This window comes from Elgaria multicarinata, chromosome 2 (assembly GCF_023053635.1).
Source record: "Elgaria multicarinata webbii isolate HBS135686 ecotype San Diego chromosome 2, rElgMul1.1.pri, whole genome shotgun sequence".
NCBI classification, from domain to species: Eukaryota; Metazoa; Chordata; class Lepidosauria; order Squamata; family Anguidae; genus Elgaria; species Elgaria multicarinata.
The window spans coordinates 124,449,539-124,474,609 of NC_086172.1; the positions used below are offsets into that span (position 1 = coordinate 124,449,539).

General features: G+C 42.0%; 1 protein-coding gene across 3 annotated transcripts in view; it reads left to right on the forward strand.

Moving 5' to 3' along the window:
* The window catches only part of RAD51B (RAD51 paralog B), a 369,395-nt gene that overhangs the window by 180,739 nt on the left and 163,585 nt on the right, over positions 1-25,071 (forward strand). For all 3 annotated transcript variants that reach the window (XM_063118844.1, XM_063118845.1, XM_063118848.1), the window contains one exon: positions 8,824-8,942. In XM_063118844.1, coding sequence (XP_062974914.1) covers positions 8,824-8,942 — 119 coding nt within the window. The remainder of the gene's footprint in view (positions 1-8,823; positions 8,943-25,071) is intronic.

A 25,071-nucleotide genomic window follows, 5' to 3' on the forward strand; every position in this document is an offset into this window, starting at 1 on the left:
TAATCTTGTCCTGTCTTTGTTGCTATAAAACTACCAGCTGCCTTCCCACCTCCACAACGTCTATGAAACCTGATCACTATTCAAGGTTGGTGCATCTAGTGGATCATCTGGCCAGGATTCAGAACAGCTGGATAATTTCATTTCCCCCTTTTCTTAAAACAAAAGACTAAGTACAGGCTTAGGGTCTCTCTCACTGAAGAGTTTAAAAACAAAATGGAATCAGCATGAACTGACTGATGCCAGGAGTTGAGATTCCCTAATGCAAAACATGTTGATGACAATGAACCTGCCAGCCAATTCTAAGGATCTTGAAATTAAAAACAAAACGTCATCTGACCAACCCTTAGAGTATTCTTCATTACTGTTCTTAATACTAAATCAAGATTCCAAATTATTTCTCTGGGTGGAGCACAGCTTAGATGTTTTTGTTGTTGAAAGAAATCATGAGACTCACTAGCAAGTGGGGGAGAACATCTATTTATTTAAAAAATCTGTTTGCTATAGCACATACGTCTATTCACATGTTCTTTCTTTAGCATTGTGATCCAAATGGGAAAGAATGAACAAAAGCCAACACATTTTTAAAATAACAGCTGAACAAAAATATGGTAGTAATTTTAAAAATAAATAAATTTAGGATCCCTTGTTATTATTGAAATGTGAATAAATAATAAATGGCTGTTAAAATAACAATGTTTCATGCATTTTACTTACAGTTGGTGCTGCATAAAGTATAATGGCACTGTGAATATCACCTAGATTCTGAGAAACTATGCCTGGGTTCGGACAACACATTAGGCAACTGGGGGTGAGGTAAAATAGCGCATTCACCATGTGTTAATGGGGGGGTACTCCCCACACAACATGTTGCCCTTCCCCCTGTCACGTGGCTGAAAGTCCCAGCGTCCTTCTGGGCTGCCTGTGCTCCAACCTCCCTCAGTCTTTCTGGCTGCATCCCATCAGCCATTGCAAGTTCTGCCGGCTGTATAGGAGCAGCCAGGGTGTTTTCGGCAGCTCCTGCTGGAGAACTCTATGGCCAATGGAATAGTGCACTCGATGGAGGGGGTGAGCCCTCCACATGACATCTTAATCAATTGATTATTTGATAAGCAACGGAGCAGCCAGTTGTTTTTCTCCGTTGCTTAAAATGGCGAAATAGCGTACTCTCAGTTGTGTGTGTGTTGTGCCCCCCCATGACACAATAATTAACTTAACCAACAGTTGCCCCCCCCCCATTGATTATCATGTCGTCCGAACCCAGCCTATGTGTCTTGGTTTCCAACAGGAACTGTTGCATAGTCAGTGATCATAACTTAACTTACAATTCTTCTCATTAAACAAATAAATGGGTCTGGGGTTGCTCTTCAGTAGCTTTGGGCTTCCTCAGGTTCCTAAATCCATTGACTTCGCTCTTTCTTTCCCAGGGCAGTATCCAATACTTCTGCTGCTGTGCTCCCACTCAATCTGTAGCACAATTGGGACCCAATTTGTGCAGCAGAGTAAAACACTTGTTTCCGGTTCGGGACAGGTCAGCGGAGCTTTCTTCTGCAACTCTACTGACCTGCCCTGGTTCAGAAATAAGTGTTACCGTTTGTTTCTGACTGCTCCTGGAACTGCTAGCTTCCAGCTGCACTTCTGATGGGTCCTGCCAGTGCATGGGAGGGATTAGATTCAGCCCCATTTCTCATATAACAAGAAAATCCATCCTAAGTTGGTCTCCAGAAGATTCACAATATTGGGAGAATTCAGACAACCAACTTGCCATGTGTTTAATATGACGAAGTTTTCTCACTTCTTAAATGTGTGAAGTACATCAATACCAATGATTTTGTCTTATTCTGTGGTTGCTGCTTCTCCATCACTAGTGACTGCCTTGTTCTATAACTATGAAGTGAAGAACTTATCTCTCCATGCATTGCTGAAATACTGTTTTTTCACTTGGTCCCAGTTCTTTCTTTAGGAAAGTAGACCATTCTCACAGTTTATTAATACCGATAATGGTGTTATTTCAAAGGGGTATCTCACTTTGGAGTTATTCTCTTTCTTTGAGAAAAGATTTCTGTGTGCTTAAAAGGAAGATTCTTTAGCTTTTAAGCCTTGAACCATCTATGGTGTGTAATTACACCCTCTCTCTCTCTCTGTGTGTGTGTGTGTGTGTGTGTGTGTGTACTTGCAAACATATACACACCCCAACCAGTGCCCTCATCACAACACACACAGAACTGTAACTTCAGATATATTACTAGTTTCTCACTATGATAAAAAAATAAGGATAAGCCCTCAAACAGGTTGTAATAATCTGATCATTATGGGATTAAATGTAGAACCTGTTGTTTTTCTTAGACAATACTCCATTCTTAGACTCTTTTATTTCCAACTGCACTAGGACCTGGTTCCTTTGCATAATTTCAGTCTATTCCCTCCACACTGCAGCCCTGTGCAACACAGTTCCCAACTTTCTGGAGAGTTTTTCTGTGGGGGAAGAAGGGAAGACAAGCTTAGTAGCACAAGCCGCTTTATGCTGATTCAAGTATTGGATGCAACACATTACGAAGTATAAAAAGTAACCATAACACCTCCTTAAAATACAGTGCTTTTGTCCAATTTATGTTAAATATAATGAAGAGTAGGTCTTTGAGTCTTGCTATGAATGTTGTCCTCACCACAACTAGTGAAATATCTTTGCTTTGTATAGGTTTAGGTTAAACTTGGTTAGGCTCTGGGTCACTGGCAAAGCCCAGAAATGTCATGTTTGGTCTTGACATCACCCCAGATGACTTGTCAGACAAAGAATGGCAGAATGTATATTCCCTGTGGGGGTCCCTGATATTAGAGAGACTCCAGGTACCTCTGGCATCAGGGGAAAAGGTACATCAGGCCCTTCTACAGCGATGGATGATTAGAGACCCCCAGATAGAAGCCCCAAGGACTGTAATTCAGTGAAGGAAACTGAGTGCCCACTAAGCCATCAAGTGTCTTGGCTCAAGAAGGTGGAGAAACAGGCTGTCACACGGAAATGGAACACACACCTCAAGAACCTTTTACTCCTCAGAAGATCTTTACTCATGAGGAGACTGTTTAGGCTTCTCAGGAGTAAAGCTCTACTGAGGAGTTAAAGTACTTCTCGTGAGTGAGACTCCTGCCAAAGTGTGGAGGACTTGCAGCTGAGCCTTTGGTGGGGGCTCTGGCTATATCAACTCTGTTTGAACTTCAGAGCTGTTGGAAATAACAGCTTGTTAACAGTTCCAATGGTGTGTTTTTCTGACCTTGCTCCATGACTGAACTTCCATGCTACTGACCTTTGAACTCCTGCTTTACTCTTTTTTTTTTTGGAACTCCCCCTCTTGCCTGGTAATATTATGCATTTGACCATTGCCTGTTTACTGACTAATGGCTTGAACGGTCCTTTTGCTGGACTGATACCTCTGTGCTTGACCTTGGGTATGTTTGCTGAATGCCATTGGATTTGCTCCTTGACTTGCCCTAATGCTGAGTCTGCTTCAGCTAAAGAAGGACAGGAAAAGTCCAGTACAAAAGCACTTCACCTAAGGCAGGGGTATCATTCTGGGGGCCAGATTAACACACACCCTTCAACCAATTTGGCAAACTGGATCTGGTCCCACCCCCGCTCATTTGGCTTTGCTGTGTGCACAGAGAGGCAAAAGGTTGGGATGAAGAGTGGCATGCCGGAGAATCCCTAGTGTTATCTCTGATCACTGACCAGGGATAACAATGGGGATTTCTCTCCCTGCTGGGCCTCCAGGTGGCAAGGCTTAAAAGATGGGGGCCTCCAGGGGTTGAATTTGGAACCTCTGAGAGCCTTGACCTAAAATTAATACAAATCTGAGAGGGTGTGTGTGAAAACTGCCTTTTACGGAGTTGGGGCCATGGGGGACTGTCCTTTGCTTTTCTAGCAACTGCCCAGGAGAAGAGGAAACTACTCTCTTTTTACCTGGTTGGTTAGCAGTCCTAGGTTCTTGGAACTCTCCCTCTTGCAATAATTGCAATGATATTATTAATTGAATTCCTCTTCCCAACAACTGTCTCAAAGTGGCTTGCAAAGTAAACTCGGAGTGACTGTGTTATTTCTGGCTGCAGCATGGACAGCTTGTTACGATCAACTGATGCTTCCCACAGGGTGGTCACTGAACATACCTAGGAAGGTAGAAAGAATGAATGGATGAGCTCCATCCTGATGTTCCAGTGTGGGGAAGGACTGTGACCCCTTGCTGGGGACCAGCGCTTGCACATTGTACCCCTTTGGCATCAGCAATGTCTTGAGGAAGTGCTTTCCTGTATTAGTAGTATGCATGTCTGAATTGCTTATCCAGGGTTTATCATCAAGCTGTTTTGTTAAGATGTGGCAGTGGCAAAGTTAGAGGGATGAAAAACATGTATAAAATGATCTAAATTTTGCCTTTCAGTATATCCATAGAACGTAGTGGGTTGTCTGGGGAGCAGTTGATGTGGAGATAGAATTTCTCTCAAAATTGAGTTTATCTGAACAATATGCGCATCTTTGTATCGTTATTTGATTCTCTACACACACACACACACTGTGTTTTATTTTTCTACAAGATAACGCAGTCAGTTAGTTAGTTATCTATCATTTGCGTCCCAGTACTAGGAAGAAGGCAGAATAAAAATAATAATGTGATTTATATGTAAAGTGCTGGCATGCATGTTTGAATCAATTTCTGCATAGCCCCCAACTATTTGTTTATTAGTTACACATGGATCAGCAGTGGAGTGTGTGCCATGTAATGGGTACGGAATGCACCTTGGCCAGCCAGACCAGGGAATGACCTCATCCGTTTGGACATCAAGTTTATCATGCGCACCTTCAGATCAAACAAAATACTGTGAGCTTGAAATGGAGAGATTGAATCGTGGGAGCAAAATAAATGTGAAGGGCATCATGTTTAGGTAGGCATGTTTTCTTTGGCCCTTTTAAAAATTGTTGTCTCCCTGCCCCATTCAATTTCTTTGTTTAGCATGGTCTCCTTATTCTAAAAAAAGAAAAGAAAAAAAGCATGAGTTTAAATCTTAATAATACATGCAATACTTTACTTTGGTGTGAATTTACCTCTGAGTAAAACCAAAAATTGTGAAGGAAAAACAAACTTCCTTTGTTTTTAGATTTCTGCCCACTTTTGGCATCAAGCACCATCTTAGAAGAGGCCTCCCCTTCTGTGCATGAGAGAGAAGAGGCAAGGCCTCCTCTTAGGTCATAATACTTCAGCATGAAGTGGAAAGTGAAGTATTTGTAAAATTATTTAAGAAATATCTGTTTTTCATGTTTAGGGTGCTGATTCTTTGAACATTTCTCTGACGTTATTTTTATAGTGTATTGTGAAGAGCAGGGACTCCGAATGGGTGGGGAAACAGAGGGGGCTAGAGCCTTCCCCCCGCCCCCCCGGATTGGTTGGAGGAACTTTGCCTATTCAAGGATGATCAGGCAAAGAATCAAGTACTTGGAAGGTTCACCTAGCCCAACTCTGTGCCCAATGGAGCTACAGCACCCCTGACAGATGGCTTCCCAGCCTCTGCTTAAATATCTCCAGTGAAGGAGAACCCATCACCTCCCAAGGCAATCTGTTCCGATGTCCACTTCACTGTTTTTCAGTAAAGTTAGGATCCCTTTCAAATTTATTTTTAATTCAATATTGGACCCGTCCACAGCCTGCTCTTGCTTTTTGAAACAGAATAGGCTTATAATCTAGCTCTGCAATTTAACGTAAGTTTCATCAGAAGTAACTCCCAGTAAGCCAAGAAGTGCTTACTCACAGAGAAGTGTAAGCAAGGTGCTTGAGTGGGTGGCTGCTGATCAGTTCCATGCAGCCATGGATGAAACTGATTTTCTGGATCTATTAATACAACTTCGGGTCTGATTTTGGAACAACACTGCTTCTGGGATCCCCTGTGCTGGGAGCCCAGCAAGGTTATCCCAAGGGCAAAAGGTGCTGTAGCCATATCAGGAGGCCTGGGAGCTAACCAAATTTCCCAGCTTGTGCACTTGTAGAACTTGAGACATGACACAAAATATTGAGGCACTATCATCTCCAATCATTTTGTGAGAAATGAGCTATTTATGCACTGTGATCCCGTTTGCACATAATGGGAAATCATGGGTGTTCAGACATCACACTAGCAACCTATGTATAGGGTGATTAGTTGGAAGCAGAAGTGATAAGCATGCCAGTGGCAGCACACTCACTCACTTCTGCTTGTGCCCAGTAATTTGTGAGTTAATTAACCCATGATTGCATGTTATCTGTGAACTGGGACAATAGTAGACTGTTGTGTTCCATGTCTTAGACCAAGTATGTTTTCCCAAAGTATCTGGCACATGTGACACATACACCCCCCCAGTAGTGCATGTGTGTTGTACATGTTGGTGGGAGCAAGATTGGAGAACCTGTAGATATTTCCCGATCTTCTGTAGCATCACAAAACTGTCAGAAAGTATACAGATGAGACAGATAGTAACAGTGTGGAAACAGGACCCACTAGGTGGGCAGAGTCCATTGCAAGGTGTGATGTTTTTGTTCCATTACCGAGTAGAGTGGATGCTGAAGGGTAAAGGAAAGATTCATAGGGAAATTAGCCTTGAATGATGGTCTTGGCAAATTAAGAAAGCCCAGCAGACTGGTCTCTTTTTTCCCAGGATAAAATGACATTCATCACCAAATAAGAAAATACTTCCAGTTAAGTTGAAGATAGAGAAGGGAAAGGAATGTGTGTCCGAATACACTAACCTCCATCAATAATCTTTCATTATCATATTAACATTCATTTCACAGTTGAAATAATAATGTTTAAAGCGGCATGTTTGAGTTCCTATCTCTTTTCCTGCCATTTCTGATTTTCTGCCCCTGGGACATCTGTTGTCTTCTGGTGTGCAGTGCGAGAAGAAGGGGCACTGCATCTGGCTGTCATCTATCACTGAACTCTCCTGGGGAGCTGCTCCATTTCCTCCATGGCCACATTACCGCTTCCTGTTTTGCTTCTCTCTGTTTTACACAACATGTAAAGAGTGCAGAAGACGTATAACATTTCTCTTTTAAAAAATAGCATTTCTTTGCAAGGGGTTACACACACACACACACACACACACACACACACACACACACCTGGCCACCCTGTAAAATGGAGGCTGCCCAACCCTTAAACAACTGGCTTAAAGCATACATGTGGGAAATTCCACAGAGGTGAGTTTATCTGAAGGTTGGTCCCAGAAATAGTCCAGCAAACAGTTGTCAAAGCAGTGCTGCTGTAGCCTGGTACCACAAGAAATAACGGCAGAGTAATTTACTTACCTGTTCGTTTCCTAATCCCTGCGTCCTAGAACCTGCCTCCCCTGTTCTCTCAGAATACCTGTCCGCATGAGTGGGAGTCCTGGGTGTGTATTGGAATGTGCCATGAAGTCAAGAGGGTAATGATATATTTCCTCCACTTGGATGCTGTGGATTAACTAGTTGCTAGCCATTTCCATCTCCATGTGGCAATTTCCAGAATGTAAAAGGTGATAGATGGTGCAGAAATAAGAACTTGAGGAAGTTTGATACCACTTTGAACCCCATGGTTTTCTAACTATTTCTTATATATGTGCTGTTTGTTATGCCTCCTCTTTTAGTGAAGTAATGGAAAGTCTGTAGTACTTGTTGAATGGAGAATCCTAATTTTATTTCATATGATTGTGAGCCTTGTCTTGTTGGAGATTTGGGTTTCGGGGAGGGGGAATGAACATGAGTGAAAAGTGAAGAAGCCTTTTAAGAAGGAGAAGAGAAAACTCTTCTTAGGTATGAGGTTTATAGAAGATTGGACATGCCTTTATTGTATTATGGATAATGAGAAGACAGTGAAGACCGTCTTTACTTAGTATAAATGTAACAGCCACCATATTTAGAGGCAGTTCCAAGAATCCATTGTACATGTGATTGGCTACTTTTAAATTATTTGTCTGTTTATTTATTAATAAGCTGAGAAGATTTCCACTTGTAGTAAATGACAGGTTCAAAACGTTAATCATAACTTGGCAAACCACAACTCAATCCATTTATTTGTTAGCAAAAGTATTTTAAATGGTAATCAGTGGTTGTGACAAATGCTTCAGACAACTAGTTTGTCATGAATTCAGTTCTGTCTGTTATAAGAAACAAAACCATTGACTAGCCATAGAGAATGGTTGCGAATCCATTGTCCTCTCTCTATTTCAGGCAATCTGAAGTAGCACCAGCTTTTAACACATAGCTTTCTCTCTTCCCCCGGCCCCCGCTTTCTAGGTTGTGGTACTAAAAAGTAGATAGGTGCCTGCTCACTTCTTAGGACCACTTTCATGTATTACAAGATTCCTGCTCAGAAGTTTCTGTGTTAGAGGATTGAGTCATATGAGTAATGAGATAAGGGGGAAAGGTGATCTCCTTCTGTGAATTGTATTATATCCTAGACAGGGACTTTTGAGAACCGCAGTCCTGGCTCTTCTATAAGAAGATGTTCTGATGCACATTGCAAGTTTCCCCTCTTTTATGGGACATACTAATGCAAGCTCATTTTGTCAGATAGGACATGGGAAGTTCAAGCAGTTCTATTACTGGTGGAATTAGTAAATCATTACTATATATTTTTTTAAAAAACACACAACTTCTATCAGAAAGCTATCCATAATAAGCATGCCCAGCACAATGTGAATATGTTATATTCTCCTTTTTAGTTTAGCTGTGCCGTATTATCTTGGAAAATATGTTGGATTCAAAGTCTGACTTTTAATTTTCCTTCAGTTTCAATAAAACAACACTAATGCTTCAGTCATTTTTATTCTAGGGTCTTCTAGAATTGGAGATGGCGGGTCTGGCTATGTGACTGCAGCACTGGGGAATACTTGGAGTCATAGTGTGAATACGAGACTGATCTTGCAGTATCTGGATTCAAAGACCAGGCAGGTGAGGAATCAAAGGAGGCATATTATTCCTGTAGCTATATATCATGGGTTCTGCTTGAGGTCTGACAGGTCTTTTCTGCTCAGAGAAGGTACTCTACATTCCGATTCTTATGTTGCTATTAGTAGGTACAAGTGGGGACTCTGTGGGGAGAAGGGGGGCAACACCAACCTCCCCCTCCTGTGAATCAGTCACTGTAGGGGTGGTTTCAGAGCCCTTTCCATTCAGAGCCCATTCCATCAGCAAAGGGAGGACTCAGCCTCTCTATCTATAAAAACAATTGATGGGGGAAGACATTCTGTTCCTGAATTTCTGCCGCTTCCCTTAATTCCTGAAATTATTGTTGGAGAGATGAAATTGGATTCAAAGACAGTGAGTTGTCTGTGAGCAAAATCCCCCCCATCCCCTGTGATCATTTTGGTGGCAGAGGACTCAGCCTGCCTTCATTTCCATGTGGTCTCTTTCACCCCGGGGAGTGAAAGCTAGTGTGTGTGCACTGCTCTCTGCAGCTCGGGGTTTGATAGGTTTGACACATGCTCTGTCTTTGTGGTTATAGTGACAGGAGGTTGGGGAGGGGGGTGGCAAGATGTGAAGGTCATTTCAACCTCCCATTATTTTTCTTCAATGGATGCTTCTGGATGAGGCTTTTATTTTATTTTTACCAGGTGGAATAGCTGCACAGTGCTTTTAATTGGTTGCACTAGTAGCCCTCCAGCTGGAAACACCCAATATTAGGGGTCTCCTTTTCATTGACAGATAAGCTGGGGTGGCTTGTTAACCATGGCAACATACTATCATTACTGAGTTCGCACAACATGGCAACCCCCTACCCACCCCCGGACAAGGGTAATTATGCAGCTATGCATACACACACCTACTGTGGCTTATTTCCCTATCCCCACCCCTGTGATTGTGTGAACCGGATACCTCTCTTGCCCAAACCTCTCTCCCACTCTGACCTCTTTATATTCCTTACCCTATATTGGTACATATATAAATGTAATGTATGAAAAGTTTATATAGGAGAGATAATACATCCATCTGTATCTAGAAAAGGACTTGGAACACCTAGAAATATGTTCCTTTTTTAGAAATAGATGTATGTGTTATTCTTCTATCCTTCTGTAATATTTCCATGCATCTTAAGACTATATAGGGTTAGAACCATATATATCTAGTACATCACCAGGGCTAATATTATTCTTTGTTCTTTGGAGATAAATTATTTGGTTACCTGTGTCCTTAAATGGGTCATAGTTCTTCCTATATTTTAAAACCGTTTTCTGGTATTTATTTTAGTATCTTAGAATTTAACTTATTACTTTGGAAGGTGGACTGTCTGCTTTATTATAGTAGTTGTAGGCATAGACTTTTAGGAACTTTTGAACATTATCTTATTTTTCCTGTAATTTTGTGTCAAACATCCGTTTTAGATTTTAAGAAGTAAATGTTTATATTTCTGTAGCTATTTGGAAGTAGAGTTTTTATCATCTCCATCTGCAAACACAGCTTTCCCTTCCCTTGCACAATAAACAATTCCCAGGAATTAAAATACACTCACCATTTTAATGAACAAATCTCATAATTTCAAATGATGTCTTTGAAAACATTTTATTACTTTTCTGTGTGTGGGAGGGAAGATTTATTTTTGAAAGGGAACAGTGAGATACAGAAAGACAAGGTTACAAGAGCACACTTTTCAGCAAGCACATTACCGTATTTCTTCAAGTCTAAGACACACTTCCCCCCCATATAAACATCTCTAAAAACGGGGTGTGTCTTAGAATCGCGGGTGCAATTATTCTTAGAATCAAAGCTTTTTTTCTGTTGGTGGAACTGAAATTAGTGTGCGTCTTACAATCGATGGCGTCTTACAATCGAAGAAATACGGTATTTAATTTTCTTTTGTATTTCTGTTGTTGCATTCACATTGAATGTATTTTTAAAAATAGTTTAAAATACCAATTTTACCTTAAACTCTATAGATGCATGGTGAATGTTACGCCATCGTTGGCCATCGACTTGATCGCACCTGAGTGCCCTCTCCAGTCCTGTAGAGCCCGCTCTGCTCCTTGGTATACTAAGGAGTTGCAGTCAATGAAACAGGCTGGACGTCGGCTAGAGCGCAAATGGCGCAAGACTCGAAGTGAAGATGACCAAGCACGCTGTAGAGCGCATAATCGTGCCTATGGCGTGGCAGTGCGGGCAGCAAAGAAGGCTTATTTTGCTGCCTCCATTGCATCCTCGAGTAGCCGTCCAGCGGAGCTCTTCCAGGTGGTCCAGGGGCTGCTAACATCATCCCCAGCAAATGGGGCCCTGGCTCCGTCAAGGACCCACTGTGACCTTTTTGCATCACACTTTGAGGACAAGATTGCTTCTCTCTGCAGCTCCAGTTGAGGTGTCCAATGCCACCATCTGCCCAATTTTATGGGATCAGTTCCAGTTATTGCAGCCTGATGATGTGGACAGGGTGCTTGCAGCAATGCAACCGACCACTTGTCCTCTCGATCCTTGTCCCTCCTGGCTTATAAAAGCAAGCTGAGGGGGTCTGACTGGGTGGGTCCAGGGGGTGATAAATGCTTCTCTCTGGGAAGGGGTGGTCCCTGCTGTCCTTAAGGAGGCAGTAGTGTGACCACTCCTGTAAAAGCCCACCCTGGACCCGATGGTATTAGGCAACTACCGCCCAGTTGCTAACACTCCTTTTTTAGGGAAGGTACTTGAAAGGGTTGTGGCTGAGCAACTGCAGGCACACTTGGAGGATACTGATTATCTAGATCCATTCCAGTCTGGGTTCCAATCTGGTTACGGGACTGAATCAGCCTTGGTCGCCCTGATGGATGACCTTTATCGAGAGAGGGACAGGGGGAATGCAACCCTGTTAATCCTGCTCAATCTCTCGGTGTCTTTTGATACCATCGACCATGGTATCCTCCTGGATCGACTCTGTGGGATGGGCATCGGAGGCACTGTTTTACAGTGGTTCCGGTCCTACCTACGGGGTCATTTTCAGGGAGTAGCATTGGGAGATCAGTCCTCGGCCTCTTAGCAATTGAGCTATGGAGTGCTGCAGGGCACCATCTTATCCCCAATATTATTTAACATCTATATGAAGCTGTTGGGACCGGTCATTAGGGGATTTGGAGCTAAATGCCATCAATACGCTGATGACACACAGCTCTATCTCCCTGTGACAACTGAGTCAGGTGAGGCTGTGCAGGTCCTGGACCAGTGCCTAGACTCAGTAATGGGCTGGATGAGGGCCAATAAACTGAGACTGAATCCTGGCAAGACGGAAACCCTGTGGGTGAGTGGTTCCCGAGTCCGGGAGACAGGCTCATTGCCTGTTCTGGATGGGGTTGCACTGCCTCTGAAAGAACAGATTCGTAGTTTGGGGGTACTCTTACACCCATTTCTGTCGTTGGAGGCTCAAGTAACCGCCACGGCTCAGAGTACCTTTTACCATCTTTGGTTGGTTTGCCAACTACGGCCTCTCCTGGACAGGGATAGCTTGACCACGATGGTACAGGCATTGGTAACCTCAAGATTGGATTACTGCAACGCACTCTATGTGGGGCTGCCCTTGAAGCTGCTCCGGAAGCTGGAGCTAGTGCAGAATGCTGCAGCTCAGCTGTTGTCTGGAGCTGCCCCTTTCCAGCCTGTAACTCCTCTGCTGAGGGAACTGCACTGGCTGCCTATTCGCTACCGGGCCAGGTTTAAGGTTCTTGTACTTGTGTACAAAGCCCTAAACAACTTGGGACCAGGATACCTGAGAGAACGCCTTCTCCCTTACCAACCTGCCCGGTCACTGAGGTCATCCGAGGGCCTGCTCCTGGTGGTTCCACATAGATCCATCCTCCGATTGGAATCCACCAGGGGAAGAGCCTTCAGCGTGGTGGCGCCCCTCCTGTGGAATTCCCTGCCTCTGGAGGTCAGGCAGGCGCCAACCTTGTACTCCTTTCGGCGCCTCCTGAAAACATCTTTATTCCAAGAAGCCTTTCTTTAACATGCAGCCTTGGATTACTGTTATTGCTTATTTAAAATTTTGTTTTAACTATTTTATTCTGTTTTTATTTTCATTTTACCTTGTACGCCGCTCCGAAATTTTTCAATGGGGAGCGGTTTATAAATATTCTAAATAAATAAATAAAGAAAGAAAGAACACACATTCTCCCAAATTCCACAATGTTCAAAACATTTTAATGGCATTTAGTGATATAGGCCCTTGTGGATAGGAAGAGACTTCAGGCTCAAATACTTTTGTTCCTAAGACTATTGGTTCCTTTTCCATAATTGCTGGATATTTCCTGAGAACAGCCAGATCTCTTTGTAGGCTGGCATAGGATAAATTAAACAAATGGCTTAATTATCCCATGTTTTCTTTCCTTTCCTGTGGAGCTTATTGTCAGGAAGGAATATGTAAGCTTAAAGACTTATAAGCCCCATACAGGCATTACTTGAGTGAAGAGGCAACATGGATATACCAGAGCTCCATGTTTAGTCCAACCGCCAAGGTTGCATGATCCCCTCCAGTCCCTCATATCTTGAGGGATAACTTCTGTTCTGGAGAGCCTTTTCTATCCATCTTCCCCATGTGATTTAGAATCCTGATCTAAGTTTCTAAATTGCATGGCGAGCCTGCAGGGATACAAAACCTCCCCACTGCAAATGTTCATCCTCATCACATCAGGATTGGGGTGGAGTCATGCATCCTTAGGGGCAGGCTAAACAGGCAGCCCCACTGTACCCATGTTGCATCTTCACCAAAGTAATACATGAAGAGGGGTATTGTCACCACATGTCACAAAAGCTGTAGATTAGCAGTTTTCTGTTCTCGATACAATTTTGAGGCATGATGTAAGAACAAGCACAGGATTTCCCTGGCCTACTGATGCCAGACATAACTTTCCGAGTGTCCTTGGTTACGGACCAGCTGGTTTTGCCCTTGTCTATTAGTGCTGTATAAATAGCATTCCAGTGTTCTGACTGTCACACAAATATAATTTTGAACAGTGGTAGCAGGGGATGGCTTATGTTTAAAATTTAAAAGTGAACTTGTTATAGTCTTTCAACGAAAGTCCTAACTCTGGAAAAAAATGTTTTTACAGCTATTAATTTTTCACCTCTTTTCATATATCTTTATTCATTTGTGGGTAAGACTGGGGGACAAACACATTCCTTGCTCCATGCCTTTAGTAAGGGTTTGACTTTTCCCCCCTTCTAAACCCAGTACTCCCAAGTTAAGTGAATGTTTGTGTTGCAGTGGTAGAGGAGTTAGGAGCATTCAGACAAATGTTTGCAAGGAGGCATTCTATTAAGTAGACTGTTGCACTTAATATTAGGATAAAAGCAAAAGGGTAGAAATGAAAGATGTGCAGTGGGGGTGAGGAAATAAAAACTTAAAATCAGTTCTTAAATTAAAGAGCGTTGTTAGATTTATGCTGCCTTTTTGCCCCATATGAGTGTGGGCAGTGGAAGGATTCAGATTCCCAATGAGATGTGAAGATGTTCTAATACCACAAATGACATGACAGAGGAGAATCCAACTCTTAATGGGTGTGCTGAGGCTGTGCAGTAATTATAGAAAAGCAGACCTAATGGATATATAAAAGAGTAATTTGGGATTTTGAAATAGATCTTGAGTGCTGCTCGAAGGTGTTTTGAGTACCAGAAATGACATATTAGAGGAGAAGCCGCTCCAGGACCATGCCACTCCTCAGCTGCTCCATGCCAGTTGGCGAGGGGGGAGCAATATTGACTGAGCCACATCAAGTGAGGGGCAAGCAAAGCTAGCTCCTGACTGAGCCAGCCCCTTGAGGAGCAGTCCTCAAGGCAGCAGCTTGGTCCGGAGCTGGCTTCACTCTTGACTTCCCTTTCCCAGTTGGGAAAGGCAAAAGTGGGAGCGAGGCAGGCTCTAAACAGAGCCTCCAGCTCAAGGAGCACTCTTCAAGGTGCCAGCCCATTCAGGAGCCAGGTTTGCCTGTCCCTCACCTTCCTGATCAGGCAAGGCAAGTGGTAGGCAAAGCCCACCGAGCCAATGCCTTGAGGAGCAGCTCTTTGTCACATTGGCTCAGTCTGATTGGAGAAAGATGAAAGGGGGAGAAGCTGACAGAGCCACAATCCTGAAGAGCACTCCTTGAGGTGGCTACTCAGTCAGGCGCAGCTCTGCCATCCCCTCTTCCTTCTCTGAGGGGGAAGTTCCCCATCCTAGGCCTTCATGGGCCCAATGAGGAGGACTGGCAGGGCAATTCAGCCCATGGGTCAGAGCCTCCCCATTTTTGCTTTAGAATGTATGAGGGGGGAAACCTGCTTTGCCAGTGCTGTTACCTGATATGCAAGAAAGCAGGAGACTGTGCGAAAGGAAAAGGATCTAGAATCCCACATGAAGAGTCTAGTAAGATGAGCTGAGTGCTTTCTAAACATAAGAACATAAGAAGTGCCCTGCTGGATCAGACCAAGGGTCCATCTAGTCCAGCACTCTGTTCACACAGTGGCCAATCAGCCATCGGCCAGGGACCAACAAGGCAGGACATGGTGCAACAGCACCCTCCAACCCATGTTCCCCAGCAACTGGTGCACACAGGCTTATTGCCTCGAATACTGGAGATGTGGCTTAAGTTCCACATGTGGGTGGTGGTAGACACATTAACATTTGCTGAAGAACATTCAGCTGAGCCTTATAAAATAAATATTGGCTAATGCTGTCTACAGTTACTATGACACTCACCATGTGTGATGATGATACACAATGAGTTCAGTGTTTTTATAGTTTAAATGAATATCTAAATGTCCTGTTTGTTTTCAAAAGTATCAGTTTCTTCTATTTCTTTATGTGATAACACTGAAGTTTCCAAGGCCAGATAAGAAAGACTTCCTTTTCTTTACTATTGATGGTTTCTATTTACAACTTTTATTTTTGTAGTGGAAGTTAAGTGGGCCTAGAATTTTAGCCTTAGAGTTGCAAGCTGCTGCACCCTGTCTTTAACACTGGGTATATTTGTAATTATTGATTGAATAACAGTTGGGATGTTTATAGTTTAACATTTCATAAACATTTTAGTGTAGTAAAGAAAGTTTAGCTTTGATAACAAATTGCATGTATTTTGTGTTTCCCAAAACTTCCATTATTATTATTATTTTCTCCATGGCTTCAAAATGTCTGGAAATGTTGTATCTCTGAAATATACAGATAATTAATACTTGCCAGCTAAACCAAATTCCTTCCCTATCAGTTTACTCCCTACCTTCCCACAGTGCTCTTAATTTTGGTTTCCTTTGTTCTTCTCTGTGAACTGAAATAATCTGGACCTGCACTGTCTAGAAAATGTCGGATTAGCAGGTATGGGACTTTAATAGTTGTATAGCATTTTGGTTTCTCTAATTTGGAGATCCCATTTAATTCTCCAGTATTCTGTTCAATCATTACTCATCTTTTAAAACAAGGGAGGGAAACTATAATTGTTGGAGGACTGGATGACCTCCCGCCCCCAATCTGGCATGCAGAGCAAAACCACCCCAGCCAATTGGGAGGGGTATGGCAGGCAGGGGAATCTCCACTCTTATTTCTAATCACAGAGCAGAGATAATAGCAGGGATTCCTCTCCTTGCTAGCTTTCAGAGGCGGGGCTTGGGAGAGAGGGACGGGCGTCACCTGAGGCCTTGTGGATTGGATGAGCCAGCCTGGTGAGCCAGATTTGACTCATGGGTTGGAGATTACGCATCTCTGCATTTAAACATGTTTTCTGTTACAAAAGTGCTCTGTCTATAAGTAAAAAATAGTTTTCATTGAAGTCCATGGTCTTTTTTCATTGTAGCTGTTTGTAGGACTATGTCTGAAAGAGATGGGACTTCAGTATCCCCTTGACTTTCTGTAGTGTTATGCAGAACAGTATTCTCAAAGCTGTTAAATCAGGGAAAGAATAAAAATACTGGTGCATTTCAATCAACATTGTTTTGCACTCCTTGTATTCACACAACCATACCATATGCACGCACAGGCAGATCACTAATTTCAGTCCCAAATTTTAGGCAAGTGTGACTTGCAGCCTTGACTATAGGACCATCAGCTAGACATCAGTGGTTATTAATTAAAAATTTGTAGCTATTAAGTTATACAAAAAGCTTTGAGAGAAGGTGGTTTTGTGTATCCAAGGAGTAGAAACATAGTAATAAATCTGACTAAATGATGATTCATTTTGAATCTGAAAGATTATCTATCATGTAGATGAAAATGTTGCAATTACTTGCAAAGGACTGAGCCTACTCCAGTTCAGCTCATTGAACAAGGAGGTGAAAGTGCTATCTTGCCCTCTTCCCAAATAAGCATAAAAGAGATTGTTTGATGACTTACCAATTTGAGATTGTTGTGAGTAGCAAAGGACAACATGGCGGCCCCTTGTGGTCTTCTTACTTCTGTGGGATGCTGAAGCTCATACGGTCCCAAATTCTCCCTTTTTCGCCTTTGGTCTACTTGGCATGCCAGTTAGTGGCTGATTAAGCCAGCCGTCTGTGTAGAGGCCCCGATTATTCCTCCCCTCCCCCCTTTCAGCAAGGCTCACTGTCTCAATACTTGAGCAGTGATGACTGAAAGTAGTGTAGAAGGGAGGAAGGCTAGAAGACGGTGTTAAACCATTGCTAGAGAGCTATCTGCAATGTATGTCAATTCACGCTGTGGTTGTTTATCAAGATTCAGTCCTTCTAATGGACATGTGTGGGATGTGTGCGTAAAAGAAACATTGTCAGAGCCTTGCAAAATGGTTGGATTTATGTCCTCCTCCTCCTCTACAGAAGGGCTTTTATAGAGGGAAAATGTTTACATTATTTTTAACTGGGCTTTGATACTAATCCATTAGCCACCGGGCATCAGTGGTGAGTTCTTTACAAAACCTAAATTAAAAATTAAAGTAAATAAAATATAAAAATAATACAGTGGCATTGTTTTATATGCTTTTCTCTGTTTCCCTCCAGTAATTGTTTTGTGTTATTTTTTATGTGGAATTTATATTGATGTAAGGCACTAGTTAGGTAGACTTGACAGTATTTTTTTCCATGTCAGAAAAACCAAAGGTTTTATTTCATTCTTTATTTTATTTAAAAGATTTATAAAACACCTTTCAAGATACAATATTTTCTCAAGGCAGCATGCAAGAAATAATAAGAGCCACTGTGATGTAGTGGTTAGAGTGTTGGACTGGGACTCAGGAGACCTGTGTTCTAGTCACCACTTGGTAATGAAGCTGGGTGACTTTGGGCCGGTCACTGACTCTCAGTTTAACCCTGCTCATTGAGTTGCTGGGAGAATAAAATGAAGAGGAGGAGGACCGTATTCTCCACCTTTGGCTCCTTGGAGAAAAGGTAGAATTGAAATGTAACAAATAAATCAATCAATAAATTAAAGCCCACATCAACATTACAAATAATAATAAAAACAATAATAAACAAAAGAGAGCAATACATAACAATAGATCTGTGTCTTTCATATCACTTTAGCCATCCATTTTTTCTAAAAAGAGAGCAACTAAGAGAGGCCCTGGTGGGCTGAGGGTTCTGCACTCCTGGTCTAAATAACTGCTTAGTCCAAGACTGCCTTCAGTTGAGATGCCATCATCCTTGCCATTATCTTACACAAAAATGGAAGATTTGAAACTGGCCAATAATTATCTAGGAGCATATGTTCCAAAGTTGTTATTTTTTTCTCCCAATAAGGGTCTCACTGCTGTCTTTTTTAAGGCTATAGGAATTAACCCTTGCCTTAAGGATATCCTGGAAAATTTGCTATAGACTGGGTAAAAGTATCTTCAGTTTTCTAATTACTACAAAGAGGACTATGTGGTTAAAAGCCAGCACAGGTGATTATTAAGTTATTGTGTGGTATGGTTTAATGTTATGCCTGTCACCAGTACTTACAACAAATGTCTGCCATAAATATACATAGAAAAATGGGAAACATCCCAATTTTCTTCAAGTAATGTTGTTTTGGAGGCAAGAACCTTTGATTTAGTATTGCTCTGTTCTTTTGGAAAATGTTGGTTGGTTTATACATCAGGCTTGAATTCAACTATTTATTTTTCTCTCTTTTTGTTAGTGGGACCTGAAATATATTCCATTCAAGCCTTTGAATGTGTGTTCTCTAATATTCCCTTCAATTTTCACTAAGGAGTTGTGTTTTAGGAGTGGTATGGAGTTTTGGAAAACATCTAGTTTTATGCTAAAATAATTTTGCAGCCTGTGCTGTGGGTGAAAATATTTATGCTGCGGTCTAGGGCTTGGATAAATCTCATCTTTTCTTGGCTGGAATCTGGGACTTACTAACTTGTATGCACTTCATATTGTTATTAGCATAGGCAATATGTGTGTGTGTGTGTGTGTGAGTTAGTGCCCACTACCCTTCATAAAAGAGAGAGGGGGAGAGACACTGGTGTGAATTCTTTCATGCTTATCAGCATAGCTGTCAACCTGTCATCACATGAAATCCCCCAGTTTGTGAGAAAGAATTACAGAATGGCTTGCTGGAGATTATGAGCTAGGGATTCGGATGTTGATTTTCTTACATGAATATTTATTTTTGCCCAGTAGAAGCAAACTTAGAATGCTACATATGGACTGACAAAACTCATCAAGGAAGGAAGAGAATACAGAGAACTGTATCACTGTGTTTCCAACCACACATAAACACAAACAAAAAGTGTGTATTTATTTATTACCATTTATATACGGCCTTATCTGTTAAAAACCTATTAAGGTGGTGTACAAAAAATTAAAACCTTAAAACTATAAAAACAAGAACATTAGAAACAGTAAAAATGTTGAAACATTAAGATTACACATTTTGAAAGGCTACGTTGAAAAGGTGAATCTTTGGGGAGTGCATTCCTTTGTTTGGGAGCAATACAGAGAAAGGTCTTTCACACATGCCCAATAAATGGGCTTCTGCAAGTACTGGCACCCTCAAAAGGGCTTCTCCTGCTGTTCTTAATGCTCAAGCAGGTTCATAGCAAGACAGGTGGTCTCTTTGTGTATTTATTAATAAACACAGTATACATTCTTTAAGCGTAGATATGTTCTTGGCTGCAACTGGAAATCCAGAAACCTGAGGAACTTTAAAGTGCTCCTTATACTATTTTCAGGCCTATATTTTTGCGGTATAGTGAGAACATAGTACAACTTAGTGCCTACATAATGATTTGATGGATGGACAAATTAAATTATCTCTGTATGGCTATCTTGATCTGCACAATGGAGCAAGAAATATTGCTGATGTTCCTTGTCAATTAAGGTGCAATCCTATGCATGTTTAGATGGGGGGGGGAATCCTACAACTCCCAGCATGCCCCAGCCAGCATGGCTATCTGGGGCATGCTGGGAGTTATAGGAACTTTTCCTGTCCAAACCTGCTTAGGATTGTGCCCTTAGTTTATCTCCTCCCCCCAAAAGCTAGAGATCTAATACAAATGCGGAATTTAAGAATAGACACATATTCAAATAGCCAAGTCCAAGTCCCCAGTCAGGTAGGGTCAGAGTAATGCTTTTGGAATATAGATCAAACAACATAAGACTGAACTGTGGTGCTGTAGCTATTATGTCCCATCTTAGGCATTTATTCACTGGTATAAACGGTCTCATTATCAGTTTATCCGCCAACTGCAACAGATGGATAAAGGTGGAATGATGAGGATGGTGATATATATCACTTTTCTTTGGGGCAGGAACCCATCTTGTATTCTTTGCAAAGCACCATGTATATGAATGGCAGTATATAAATCGTCGTTGTCATCATCAAGGCGCTTGAAGAGTTACAAAGATAATATTTGAAATCTTATTCCCATGAGTAATTTTATTCAATTAATTTTAATGCAATCTGTACTTTGCGTTAAATTGAGGTAGGGGCAAACATAAGGCAAGGAAATGTAGTCATGGGATTTCTGGGGAAGGGCCCACTTTTGTGACTTGTGTTTGTTCATCTTGCTGCTGTTTATTCTGTTCCCTGCCTCCTGAAGTGTACTTGTGTGGGACGTATACTCAACACAAATGCTGCCTGTGTACTGTCTACGCTAATTGGATTGGATTTATGGCCCACTTCTCATAAAGTGCCCCAAACAGCCATTGCTGCTGTTCTATAAAATAGCAAAGAGGAAATCCCTTTCTTAGCAGCTTCCGTTGGACAGGATTTTCTCATGGGGTAAGGGGGAGGTATGATGCATTTAGACTGCACTATAAAGAGTTTTTATTGAATTATGACCCATTAACCTGGTTTTAATGAAAACCCCTCTTCAAACTTACTGAGCTTTGGAAGTCTAATTTTTCCACTGCAGCACATACAAATAAGTGTGTGATTTTCTTGTTTGGAGACAGTTCTGATATGGTATTCATGGATGAATGGTTCTGGAGCACAGATGTCTTTCACAGTATATTGTCCAGGTGTAGGGCAGTCATGCCATGTATGACTGCCAATATGCCGCAGTCTTATATACTGTGAATTTATCTCTATACGCCTCATTGACTACCACCCCAGACTCCTTTTCACAGAAGAAAACTAGACAAGTACATTTGCCTTAGGGTGATTTCTCCTCATTAGGGCTAATTACTCATTCTTTCCACTGCTTGGCTAAACTTCCTTATCCTTGTTGATGAGGCTGCTGGAGATGAAATTCTCAAGCTCCCTCCTGCCTTCTTCCTTGTAGAATAACCTTGAATGGGGTAAGGTGGAGCCCAGAATGCCTCCACTACTCCTTCCTCTCATCTCAATTCAATTGCTTGAGACAGATGCCCATCTATTGACTTCTATAGCAGCAATTAGTTTTTCCAAGTGGAGTTGCATAGTCCTTGAAGAAGACTTCAGGATCTTTCCCTCAAATCTGATCTACTAAACAGACTGAGTTATTTTTAATACTCTCTCAGTATCCATGTGTTGGTTTTCACTCTCCCTAGCAAAGTTGCACTATTTATGGTCTTGGCTCTCTCCACCTTCAGCCTCCTCCAATAAAACCAATTCACACTGCTTGCTCCGTCTGGTCTCTGCTGTCTTCCACAGATGTTTGCAAAGGCTGCAGAGAATTAAGAATAGGAGTTGCAACATGTAAATACAAACAGAATCCATGCATAGGGTGACGCAGCTGGGGATTGGGGTCATACCTTACAATTATGGATGCTTCTTTAGTAACGTTTGGCACCCACATGAGACAAGGCAGTTCAGGCAATTTCCAGGGACAGCCTTCCCAGAATCTGGCTCTGAGGAAGGCCCCTCTCCTAGCCAGGCTTTTGGGCCTAGCTTGCTACCTAGAGAGCCATGTTAGCCACTTCTTTTCCGGTTGGCTGACGCAGCTCTTCAGAGAGCCCATCTATCCACCAGCTCATTCTGAGGGCAGGTAGCAGCAGCAATGGGAAAGAAGAAAAGCAATTGCAACAACAGTGATGGGTGGTGGGTGGAGATGTCGTGCATGCCCTCCCTCGCCTCAGGTGGCAAGAGAGGTCATGCCAGCCCCAGTTCAGGATTTTCACTCTTGTGGGGTATTTTGCCCCTGTGCTTTGGTACTAAAACAGCAGATTAAACCCCTGCTGGGTAGATAAGATGCAAGCAAATAGGGAAAAGTCAAGTTTCTTGAACTGTTGCAAAAGACAACTGCGTTGTTTTCCCCATCGGCTCATTCCTGGTGTTTTTGGGTTTTTTGAAGCAGCTGAAAAAACAATATTTCTCCATCTACAATAAGAAGGGAGATTCTGGCATAAGGATCATCTGTCCCAGACATTTGGCACAATCAGAGGAAAGATTTGTTTGCTTAGCAGTGGTTTTATTAGTACATGAATCTCATTGAACGCTGTAAGATAATCACATCCCTTGTTGAATAACATTACTGATTCAATGAATTTCTTTTCATTTTTCAGCCATGCTCTTCTGTGCAAATATAGTCACAAACTAGATAATTAATGAATATTGGTAGGAACTACAGATTAGCCAACTGAACAAAGTTCTGTTCACCATTTCGCAATTTCCTTTGGATAAGTGTCTTATAAAAGTTTCTTTTAATAATGTTAATTGTGGTTTTAAAAAATGCTGTAGCAGGTTAAAAATCATTTTAAGGATATTGGGTAGTTTATTTTGTGGATTTTAAGAATAAGGTTTTGTTGATAGCACCAGTAGGGTCACACCTCTGGGCATATGTTGGCAGGCCTGCAGGCCAGAGGGCCCTCAGACAACAGTGGCAGCCTCTTTCCATCTTTCCTTACTCCTTATAGCTTTTTTTTTAAAAAAAATTGCAAGGTGGGTACACTCCTATGAAACAATAAAGCTCTATATGCCTGCCTGCCATAAATTTCCCAATCCAAGAGTACTTCTGGGCCCAATGTGGATCCAAGAGGGACACTTTGAGAAATTAAAATGGCATTAAAATGGCAGGGAAATGAAAATGAAAATTGCAGGACATTAAAATAGCAATTGGGACCTTCTGCCCACGGCTGTTGTATTTCCAAGCCCTCCCGCTGCAGTGCGAGACAATAAAGAGGTCTGCCAAGTAATCCACAAAACTTTATTCAGCAAATAAACATCTCTTCGCACCTGAAGAGATTTCAAACACTAGGAACTTTCCTCTAGGCTAAAACTTGGCTAACTAAGCGAGACAATTGTCCTTTCAACAAAAGGGAAGGTCTTTTCCCTGAGTCCCTTAACTTCAGGGAGAATTCCTCTGAAGAAGCCTTTGGCAAGAAGCTAGCCAAGCTGATCACCTCTCAATTTCTTTTAGCTCCACCTATTTGAATCTGCGGTGGAGTCTGGGATCAGTCAACTCTGAAATCCCTTCCCTCTCTGAGGATTGTTAAGTTCTCACAGGCTCTTGAGGTGTTAACGTTTTCACTGATAAGGTCCGGTCAAGATTCATTCTTGGCTGGTGAAGAGCCTGGTTGAATATCCTTCCTCACTCCCTGTGTAGGCTGGTACATTTCTTGTCCTGTTTCTTCTGGTTCGGAATCTGATTCCAATTGATAGCCTGAATCTCCTTCCCTAACACTAAGGGAAACAGACCTGATCATGACAGCGGCCAGCTCTGCTGGCCCTGGTCTGCAAGCAGCCCCTAGTATTTGTGTGACATGATATGGTGCTTCTGGGGACAAATCCCGAAACAAACAGAAATGCTTGTTTCTGGAAGAAGGGAGTTCACCAGAGCCCTCTTCTGCAATTTTGTGAAGTAACAATAACTATAGAATACAAAAGCACTTCTTGGTTTTCTTCAAATCATATAACTCTTGAGTAATATGCTTATTTGTATGGGCATGGCAGCTGAATCATATCAGTTAGTGTGACTGCATACCTCACCAAACAGGATACTCGATGCACTATTTTTCTCTCACCATTTCCAGTAATAGAATACCATCACAGTTAAATTGTTGTTGGAGGATTTCAGGACTGTAATTTCAGCAATCTTTGACACATGAACCAATGACTCTTCCAGACAGCAATGCTTTCAGGTAAAGCCTTCCTGTTTGCCGCAGCTGGAAAGCATGTCATGCCTCCCCCATCGCTCCTGCAAGTGACAAGTAGAAAAATACCCCATCTGCATGGAATAAGTGGAGGGAAATCCTTGATGCAGCAATCACAAAAGCAATGACTTCTACTTGGAGGAATTGTCTCATTTTCCACTGTATAAAAAGGTGCCCTTTGAGCTCTACGAAACTGCACTAATCTACATTTAAAACACATTACTCCAGGCCTTACACAATTTGTGACCAACCAAACAGAACTCCATAATGTGGCCATGCCTGACAGCCCCTCTGTTTTCTCAGTCCCACACTGGTAGCAATAGCAAGAGGTTTATTGAGCCTTGACTGGTGGCTGGTGGACTGCATACCTTGAGGGAAGATGTTTAGACTGTAGGCAGCAAATGAGAAGCAAATAGCCACGTTCTTGCCTTTTGCCATCTGGTTAATGAATACACATGGAGTATACAATGTGGACTGCTCCAGAACTTGAACACTATTATAACCATTTGATATATATAGATATAGATATATTTAAAACCCAATAATTTTCCTATATGTACAGAACTAGAAAACTCTGCTCTGCATAGGTCTAGCAACCAAAGGTCTTCCCTATACTGATTGCAGGAAATGGCCATAAACTGCTATGGAAGATCACTCAAGACATTGT